General features: G+C 41.5%; 1 protein-coding gene across 5 annotated transcripts in view; it reads right to left on the bottom strand.

Moving 5' to 3' along the window:
- Positions 1 to 552: 552 nt before the first annotated feature.
- The window catches only part of LOC116401048 (vascular endothelial growth factor A-A-like), a 13,422-nt gene continuing 3,276 nt past the window's right edge, over positions 553 to 10,698 (bottom strand). Inside the window, exons 3-7 of one of the 5 annotated variants that reach the window (XM_031879246.1) lie at positions 8,060 to 8,256; positions 7,446 to 7,522; positions 7,330 to 7,362; positions 5,060 to 5,191; positions 553 to 3,266 (exon numbers count right to left, since the gene is read on the bottom strand). In XM_031879246.1, the coding sequence (XP_031735106.1) occupies positions 3,245 to 3,266; positions 5,060 to 5,191; positions 7,330 to 7,362; positions 7,446 to 7,522; positions 8,060 to 8,256 (461 nt within the window). In that variant the 3' untranslated portion in view covers positions 553 to 3,244. Of the gene's footprint in view, positions 3,267 to 4,502; positions 5,192 to 5,255; positions 7,363 to 7,445; positions 7,523 to 8,059; positions 8,257 to 10,698 lie in introns of those variants that run through there. The other 4 variants (XR_004213964.1, XM_031879247.1, XM_031879245.1 and 1 more) reach the window with 4 other exon arrangements.

Raw genomic sequence — 10,698 nt, 5'->3', positions numbered from 1 at the left:
ACAATAACAGAACAGCTGCTGTCAGTTCTCTGAGAAACCTCTCTTCATTAATTTCCTGACAGATGCTAAGCCTACATATATGTAATTCTTCTGGCTTTGAATGGAGAGTAATAATACAGTAATAATGCATGATGAAGTGGATGACTACACCAAACAAGCTTATCGTGGCGGCCATGGCTCAATGGGTAGAGAGGGTCGTCCAGCACCTGCAACGTCCAAGGTTCGATCCTTAGCTGCTACGAGTCCTGTGTCAAGCAAGACACTGAAACCCTAACTGTTCCCCGGGTGCTTCTCAGCAGCCCACTGCTCCCAATAAGCTAGGGATGCGTTAAAGGCAGAATTTACATTTCATGTTCATATATATATATATATATATATATATATATATATATATATATATATATATATTATTATTTTTTTTTTTTTTTTTGCATGATCATGTTACATCTAAGTCAGCTTAATCTGACATCATTTTTACACTGAAAGGATAAGCTTTCAAACTCGTTGACATTCAATAAAAAAACAAGGTATTTTCAAAATAAATATGTTTTAATACATACACTAGAAACAACAAAAAGAGTATTAATATTGTAAAATATTTTACAGCACCAATAAATATAGTAATGTGAAAATATACTAAAAATGTGGCTGTACAAACTCAAGACAAAGTGTGTCATTTAAATACAATTAGAATGTTGTCATCATCAGAGGACTGGAGAGGCATGGGCACAGAGCCAGCACCCTGTTTCAGTGAACACACTCTCAGGCCTCAAGTTTGAGGGTGGCAGCACAGAAGGTCAGTTCACATGAACAGCAGTGTACAGCTGGCACTTCTAGAAACACAGGTAGGATTCATGAAACAAAATGTGTCACTATACTGTGGAAAAAGTCAGAATCACTGACTTCGAGTCTGGACCCGTCTTCTGACCATTCCTGACAATATTGTACAGAGTCTCACAGGTAGTATATTTAGAAATTCATACCTTTAATACTATAATAATTTGTGTGAACAAATTAGTCATATTTTACTTCAAATAAATGATCATTCCATGTATCTTCATCCGTCAACATTCCTTGTGAAAAACAGTTTACATTAGGTGATTCAGCACAGCTGAAATAAACAGTGGACAATGAAAGGATGGATTTCTGAAGTACATGTATATACGTGTTTACGGTTTTAGTACAAGTTATTATTTCAAGGGCATAAATGACTAATTCTTGCACCAGAGTACCTCAACACCAGCCAGGCTCCGTGAGATAAATGAACTGAATTATTTTTTCTCATGTTGAGATTTAGCAGCCTGCAGACAAACTGTATCACATGATCAGCTGATGTGAGCTCATATTTAAAATATTATATTTTATAAACATTATATTCAGTAGCACATACCTATTAATTACTAAAATTGTATCCCTTGCAATTTTACTGAATATATCCCATTTTGTCTCTATAATGGCTCATCAATGAGTAAGGTATTTTTCTCATATGGTAACAGTTTAGCATCAAAGTAAATGTTTGATTTGTGGCAAGTGGCTGTATCTTACTGAACCACACATGTGTAATACTTGGGAATGAGGAGGTAATGTTAGAGTCAGAGAGAAAACTGTGCCATTTCACCACTGTCAGACTAGAGGCCTCAGTCTGATTGGACAGTCTTCACTATATTAGGTCTGAGTTGAGCAGCAGCAACGAGACTCCTTCAGTCCTCCATATGACATGCCTTTGGGCGAACAAGTGCAAAACCATATGTCCCTCGCCCCAGTTCAAAATGAAAAACACCTGTGTTGGCGCATCATTCATGCACATGTTGGCTGTTGGGGTTTCTATCGGTCAACCGGCCCACCATAATCCCCCTCTAGCTTGTGAGAAACACAGCTTCAGTTTAAATCAGGAATGTCAAAGCATTGTCTTGCAGTCCTTTTTCCCACAAAAAAAGGAGTTTACAGTCATACGTGTTCTCCATTGAATCTCCAGACAGATTGAAACAGTTCAAAAAAATGACCTTACCACTGCATATAAATATCAGAATACTGAGCATATTCTATAAATGATATGTAGAGTACTAGACAGAGGGATATCTAGTAAGTATAAACAGATCACTTATGATCAACTAAGCTGTTGTGGATGCCTGACTATATCTTTGGAACACACACAAAGATATTAAATAAGGGAACTGGAAGGTTGTGGATTTCTACACTGAGGTGCTGATCTGATCTATGATCAGCATTTCTAGTCACTTCTTGTCTCCGCATATACCTACAGTAATAGCCCTTTAGACAGTCTGGTCTCAAGAGATTTTGTTAAAGGAACACAATAGCTCAAAATGCAAAAATAAAGTCTGTGCACAAAAAGAGATAAGTCTGTTTTCCCATGAGGGAGGGGTTACATGAGGGAGGCAGGACCAGGAACAGGTCTTGGTTTCTTACCCCTAATGCTGATGGAAACTTCAACCTTAAAACCAATATTAATTTTGGTCACTTGCCCACACATAGGCCCAACCCTAATCTAATTTTAACATTCACTAAAATCGTTTAACTTGCTAAAACGTAACCATTAGGTAGTTCAGTTCTTGCCATCATCACGTAACCCTTCCACGAGAGAAGATCATCTTCACATTATCCGTCACCTCGGCATATAACCTGCATCCACAGTCAATTCGGGAAACTTGTTAGGTGTCTTATTACACCAATTAGTCCATACAATGGGGAAAAAAACTTCATGTCACAGCGGAAACAGTATTTGGACCTGCCGTTCGGATCAAGCACAGCAGTTCCTTCACCTCCGCCTCCTCGTCCTCCCTCTGTCTCCACTAGTCTCTTCTGTCAGAGTTCGGAGGTGAGTTGGTCTGCTGCTGCACCGTTGAAGTTGTGCTCACCAGTTTTTGTTACTAATATATATATTTAAGATATGCATATCCACAGCAGACTAGCATCCAGTGAAGTGTTACAAAAAAGAACTTTCCATGAGCAGGAGGCTACCGAAACATTTCCCGTTCACACGCCAGTGGCGCATTCGTTTCTCTTTAAATAGTGTCTTTATATGTAGCAGCAATACACATTGTTGATGTACTTTTAGTATATGTACATATATATATATATATATATATTAATATTTTAAGGCGAAAACAGTCTGTGGAAAGATCTGTGTCAAGAATGTCCTGTCTTGCTTTGTCATTTTGTGTCCTTTCAGGGAATGCATCCTCAGGTTTCAAAGTGCTGTGCCAAGAAAGAAGTGTTGCCGGTCTCATCTCCTCGGTTTATCACATCTGTGGAAGACAAGGTGAGAATCTGGTTAAGTGACGAGCAGCAAATTGGTTTTTTTAAGCCTCATCTCCCAGAATATGATGAGCCAATGTCACACCCATGCAGATAAAGGGACTATTCAGAATCAGGGGCAAACAGGAAACAGCAATGGACAGTGAGGGAGGTTGGGGGATGGGGGAGAGATGATCCGATCAGTTTTAACCTCCTCGTACTTTCTCTGCTGCATACAAAATGTACTCTGATATTGAGTAAAACAAACACTTGATTTAATCTGCACATCACATGTCTCTATGTTGTCTCAGGGTTCAGGGGGAGGGGTTCTATCTGGAACTGGGGGTGTGGTGGAGGCGAGCAGTGGGGGCGAACCCTTAGGTCCCCTCCACTCTTCCTCCTGAAGTGTGTGGCTCTCTGAATCCCAAGCAGTGTGGGGGGTCCCTCGGGGTCAGGTGGAGTCTCCACCTTGTTAACTAGCTATGTGCTGCACACGTGGTCGGGAGACCACTTTAACTCCTTTCATCCGAACACCATCGGCTCAAAATGACCAGCAAGTCTGTAACAAAGCAGGATGAAACTCTCCTCCCTCACAGGTAGATCCTTATTTCTGCCTTCACCTCAATACAATACAGGTCAATGACATGACACAAAACACAGGGGGCGCTATGGGGGTGAGACAAAGGTCCCTGGCCAGAGTGTTCATGTGTTGAGTTACGGTATATGCACCTCAAGCATTCATATTCAGCCTTCTACTGAGGGAAGAATGCCAATAAAAAGAGCTCACAGTGAAGTCTGTGGATTGTTACGAGTAATGGTGAAACAATTTCTGCATAAAGATGTTGCCATCATTTTTCAATGTTTTGAGAAGCACAAAGGAAACTGTATTCAGCTGTGGCAGTAAATGGATAACTTGAAACATGGGACAATTAAAACTGTCGGAGTAAAAAAATATGTGGGAAGCAACCCTTTAAAGGTTGCTTTTTGTACTGTAATTATTATTATGGACATGGTAATAATGATATTACTGATATTATATTTTTCCTGCTGACATCTGTCCTAACTTCAAGTCCAGCCATGTTCTGACTGTTGATTAATGAAAACATTCTTGGCAAATGCTTTCGCTTTCGTCCGTCTTGCGCCGGTCCAAGAATTTCACCTCTAGCGGCACAATGCAGCTGCAACTTAGAAGTTGCTCTCTGACAAATTACCAGTTATAAAAATACTGTATGAACGCGGCTTTGCTTTTTACTTTCCATTTGCAATTTTTTCATGTTTGGATGGGCTGGGCCAATCCTCTTAAAATGCCCTTTCTTTTGTCATCCAGCTAAAACAAGGTCACTTATTGAACTAAGAACATTTTTCTTACTTTACCAAAAACATCATTGAGTTTTTCACTCAACAACAAGTAATGGTGAAAACAATCAACAAATGGAAAAATCATTTCCAGTTCTGAATAAAGGCTGCTGGTTGCTTCATCCAGACTGACTGAAATGGGGTATTTGGGTCTGGGAGTTTTGAACCATAACATCATTACAGATGTTTGAAGTAACATCATTTCATGCCAACATCTTAAACATTCAGGGTGGACATTTAACATTTAAATCTGATGTTACCTTTGCATCCTGTAAGAGATAGTGAGAACACAGAGAAGCACCGAAACGTATGTAATGTATAAACACCAACACAACACCAAAAAGCAGGGAGAAGCATGCATTTCTCAGGAGGAAATTATTTTTGCTGGAAGCACAGAGATGGGAAGGAAGGAAAAACCTTGTTTACGGTGTATGTATGGTAAACAAACCTGCAAGTTCTTTCGTTTAACTCAAGTTGCCTGGACTTGCAGTCTAATTGTGTGAATTTGCAGGAACATTTACAGGTGAAAGGGTCCTGCACAAACAAGCGCTTCCTTCTCTCTGAGCAAGGCACACAGTGGCTGCAAGGGAAGCAAAAAGGGAGAGAGAGAGAGAGAGCAAGAGAGAGAGATCTAAGCTATAGAGCGAATTCTACAGAAAGGGAAGACACAGCCCCCCCCGCCCCCAACACACACACACACACACACACTTGATGTTTTGATGGGCCACACACATTATGTGTAGAAGGCCCATGCCTTTCTACTGAAGGTGTAGTTCTGGAACTCTATTTTAACAAGAACACAAATGACATCATATTGAAAGTGAAAGGGTCATTTATGTGCTGTAAAAAATTAAGGGATTTCATGTTGAAATGCATTAATGGAGCCAAAGCTAACACTTTATCAGTCTGTACATGGCAGGCGATGAGGAGATGAGGTGATGAGGAGATGAAAAATGAAAACATTTTGACGTTGAGGTAGACATTATATTTGTTGCAGTATCTGTCACAGTGCTCAGCTTATGAGATTGAAGGTCACACCAGAGCCACAACAAGGACAGAACTAGATATATACCACTAGTTGCTATGGGGAAAAAGTAACTTTGCTTTATAGAACTGTTCTTGCTTTGCACAACACACCCAAACCGTAGGATCAATTCCGTGTCCAATTTTAGAGCTCCTAAAAACAGAAGTTATTTGTGAAGCTGTCAAGGCTACACACTGTGCTTTAATTCTGGACTTAGCTGTTGTTGCCATCTATCCTTTGAAACAAAATGAAACATGGCAACATACAGAAAAAAGAAGCAGCAAGCAGCTATCAGGCCAAAAGACATCCTTAAAGAAAAAAAAGACCGCTTCTCATAAAGAAAAGGGCAAATTCATTTCACATGGAGTGGAATGTTGTTGCAGATATAGAAAAGGACACAGGCAACACATGGAACAAAAGGTTAATTTTGAACATACCATGCTGACGCCACATACTGCCGCATTGGGCCAGGCATCAACAATGCTGCTGTCACAGCAAACAGAGGAGGCAGGAGAAAGAGAGGAGACACCTGAGCAGATGCAGGGTTCAATCAATCGCTGATTAAGCCAAACAGGAAGTAGTCAACCAACAACATCTGGTCTGCCCAACTGTATCAGAGTGTATGTTTCACACTCCTTTGCCACAGAGTGACCTACGTGCACAAAGACAGGTAGACATCAACAAGCTCAATTTAGCTCAGCATCATTAGCTCACATGATCCCATCTCTCCTCCACCATGCCGTCAGGATTTAACCTGTACCCTTTTAAGTTAGACCAGCTGACCTACTGCTGAGGAGACACACACTAACCAAATGCATGCACATGTCAAACACACACAGCCCTATGTCAACTGTGACAGTGAGCGAGTTCCCTTAGTCAAGGAAGACACCGTGGCTCGTCTCCGAGCTCAGCCTCTATTTACACCACTAAAAGTAAAAAAGGTTAACTGCATGACACCTGTTGCTATAATTAGACTGGAAGTAGCGGAGGGTCAGGTTTGTGCAACTGGAGTCAGAGCGCAGACAGCAGTGGGTGGTCACTTACGATGTTATGGCCGCACCATAAAGTACTAAACCCGGTGCCATAAAAAGAGCACGCTCAAAGTGTAAAGATAGGACCTGAAGGCCCGACGCGCTACCTCCACCATCTACAGCAAACAGGACTGCCTCCGCTGCGGCAGCACCGAGCATGCTCACTCTCTGTTGAACTAAATTTAACGGGCCACAAACTGAAATATATCCTTTGCAAGTCTGTGCACAAGCAAGTTCTTTTTCATTTAGTGACCACAACGTGTCCGTAGCATTGAGCACTGGAATCCAGTGTTCGCTCAAATTGTCTTCTAAATCTTATTTTCTTATTCTTTGACCAGATTTGCCATTAGACTCTAAGGGGGTTGTTTGAGTTCTCCCCCATGTTTAGACTTCATGTCATTTGAGTCCTTTGGAGTTTTGCAATAAAAGAAATAAAAGCATTTTTGAGTATTGTTTTGGTAGGAAAAGCATCCTGTCATGGATGTCTCAACACTCTTCATTATGTAGAGCTGAAGCTAAGTGCATCTCAACATCCCGCTCTGCTCCAGAACAACAAGCCATCAAACTTTCACATAGCGCCTTTATAGTCGTCCCACCACTCTGATTAGTAGTGGGAGCCAGAGCCCCATCGACCAACATAGAAAAAAGACAACACCTACTTACTATTGTTTCTTTGCTTGAACATCTGGCTTTAGTCTGAAATGACAAAGAGGAAGATGATTTAGTTTTTTGCTATGATTGCATCTCTGCCAGTGTGTGTGAGGGCTACAGTCTCTTACCTGCAATCACACTTTTGATGCTCTGTGAAACTTAAGTGAATAGTGTGCTGCATTACCATTGGTCTAAACCGCATCACCTTGAGGAGAAACAGAGGACATAACAAGGCAATATTGAGATTAAAACAAAATCAGGCTACAGTCTAAACCCCTCAGCTCTGACCTGTCTGTCTCACTCTACGTCCCTCTGTGTCCATGGAGACAACATGTCTGAAATGTCTCCTTCATGCTCTCCATCAGTGGGTGGAGTTAGCTCAGTTCTTACAATGTGACCTAGCTATGGAACTCCATACTTAGATCACGTGATGACAACAGAGCCATCTCCATAACAAGCAGGCAAAGTCCATCGGCTGATGAAGACCATGCGATGTAGTTGAAAGTAAACCTTGTGTTGAGATTACTTTGTCAAACTACTACTTCTATGGTCAATAAGTAGAAATAGCTTGAATTACTTGGTAAGTGAGCTTGAATAAAGAGAAAATAAAGAGTAACTAACAGTATTGGTGGAGTCATATTGTGTGCCTAAGTGCTTGCATGAAGTCCCAGAGTTGTCTATTAAGGTGTCCATTTTGTTCATCAGTTAAGTTCAGGAGGACGCAGTCATCCCCTGGGCTCACCTGCAACGTGACATTGTGAGTTTCCGTGGGAACACACTCCATAGCTTCATCGTTGCAGCAGCCTCCACAGCGGTTGAGGACGATACAGGAAGGAACATAGGTGTGTTCTGTGTCCTCCGGATACTCCTGGAAGATGTCCACCAGCACCTCTCTGGGCTGACACATACTCTTGGTGATGACATCTGGGAGAAGAATGACTAAAAAAAAAAAAAAAAAAAGTGATTATTTTTTTATCATCGTCATGAAAAAAGATGATGATCTTTACTTTTACACAGCCAGGGCAAAACAGAATAGAAAAGCTTTATGTAATAATGAATACTTATCAAATCAAAATCACAGATCTGTGACCTGAGCAGCATCAATGACACCTGTTTTTGCTGCTGACAATGTGTACAGTGTTCCTGGAGAATGAGTCTGTGCCTGGCAGCCTACCAACCATTTGGTGAAAATGGAAATTACATGGTAGACGATGCTCTATTAAACTCCCAGTAATGTGTGCAAAAGTAGAAAAGGTTAGATTCCAAGATACTAGGAGTAGACGACTTGGGCTGTATAGTCATGTGACAGATGAGTAACACAACAGACATCAGTGATTATTTCAGTGGCTCTGATCACAATAATGCAGCTGCACAGAAAGATGCCACCTTCACTGAGTTGGTATGGAGACGCTACATGTTGTCATATGAATGTTTGACCTTGGAATGAAATGATATCAACTGCAGGTGGATTGTGGATATATACGAGCATTATTCATTTTGACTTCCCCTATGCAAAACGTAACATGACACACAAGCATTATTTAATATCTGGAAATGAAGAACAGGAAATTTCATACCAGTGTCTGATAGAGCCCTACACCAACTGAGTGACCTGCCAGCCCTCTGTATTTCCATTCCCTCTGCAGCCCAGAATAATCCATCCCACAGTCCATCACACTCACTCCCAGCGACCTTTGATAACTCCTGACCCCTGGTCTGTCAGAGCAGCCGTGATCTCAGGCACTGTGGCGCCAGGGTCCACCTCTGACATGAGACCCAAGGAAGCCCACCCCTGTGCAAGCTCTGCCTCTAGACCAGGGGTCGGCAACCGCGGCTCTTCAGCCCCTCTATTGCGGCTCCCTGAGGCTACATCCACACTAATACGTTTTGACAAACAAAAACGATCTCCGTCCACATAGGGTTTCAGCATCGTTTTCGAAATGATCTCCCTCCAGACTAAAACGCCTGAAAATGAATATCACATGACTATTAACGTACACTGGGCATGCGGGTGGGTGCCGGTGTAAACAGGAAGTAGTTTGGTTGCCTAGTTAAAAAAATACGACAGAGTAATAAAGTAGTCTTTAACAATGACTTAAAATCTTCCTCTATAAACTCAAACAGACACATTTCGTGGAAAGTTTTAGAAGTTTTATTTTTCAGGCTTAGTTACAACACTGCTGGTCTTGCTCTATCTCTCTCTCTCTCACACACATCAAATTTACTTTAAAATTAACACTTGGTTTCATTGTTTCTGTTCTGACTCGTAGCTCTGCTGGTGGCTGAAGTCTCTGTCCTACTGGAGAGCAATTCATGTCTTTTTCCTTTATAGTTTATGTGTGTGGACTTCACAATAGTTGTGCAGAACAAAATAAGCATCCATAAGGACAGGAAAGTCCTCCGTTTTGTGTCCGTCCTCCTCAAAGCCACTAACCGTGACTTCAGACGTCTGCTCCGTCGCGCTGATAATGCCGCTGGACACGCTGCTCACTGATCGCTCCATTAACAGCTGCTTCCTCCGCATAAATGCAGACTTTAACTGAACAACAGCTGCTAGTAAAGACAACAAGGTCAGCAACACCTGTAATCAGTTGTCCATGTTGAATTAACCTGGTAGTCGATCGGTAATCACGGCTGTTGTTGTTTGTGATCTTCCGGGAAAGGGTCACGTGATAGGGGCGTGATAAATCAGGGAAGGAACGTTGTGGCTGCTAAGAACCGATCAAGTAGTGAACATGGGTGTCTACATCATCGTTTCTAAACTTATGCGTTTACGAGCGTCCACACGAAGAGGCAACCCCGGAGTTTTAAAACTCTTCCGTTTTCAATGCACGACAACTCCAGCGTAGTGTGTACGCTCAGTGTAAACGTAGCAGAACATGCGTTTTCAAATGGAAACGGAGTAGTGTGGACATGTCCTCAGGCTTTGAAAAAAAAAAAAAAAACATGGAAATAAATAACGGTTATTTAAATTTTATTTTTTGCACAGTGGACAATCTTTCAAAGGGAACACCTCTTATCTTGGAGTTTGAGGTGATACTGTGTCACTGAAAATAAAAAATGTTTTAATATTTTGTCAACTAAAATGTGCGTCACATCGTATTATGTCGCTGTCAAGAGCCTTTCCCTGCAGGTGGATAATCATGATTTGCAGACCCCCGCCCTCAGTAAACTATCAATGGATAAATCCAAAAAAAGAAAAGTCACGGAGGAAAATAGAGAGTTGAATTCTGCGTGGACGTATTAATTTGCTTTCACTGCCAACGATGCTGACAGCAGACATGAGCAGCTATAACAGACATGAGCAGCTGTAACAGCAGACATGAGCAGCTATAACAGACATGAGCAGCTATAACAGACATGAGCAGCTATAACAGCAGA

Source organism: Anarrhichthys ocellatus, unplaced genomic scaffold, assembly GCF_004355925.1.
Source record: "Anarrhichthys ocellatus isolate YVR2014 unplaced genomic scaffold, GSC_Weel_1.0 scaffold239, whole genome shotgun sequence".
Lineage (NCBI taxonomy): Eukaryota > Metazoa > Chordata > Actinopteri > Perciformes > Anarhichadidae > Anarrhichthys > Anarrhichthys ocellatus.
The sequence above is the reverse complement of the archived record's forward strand: the minus strand, read 5'-3'. Positions and strand labels throughout refer to the sequence as shown.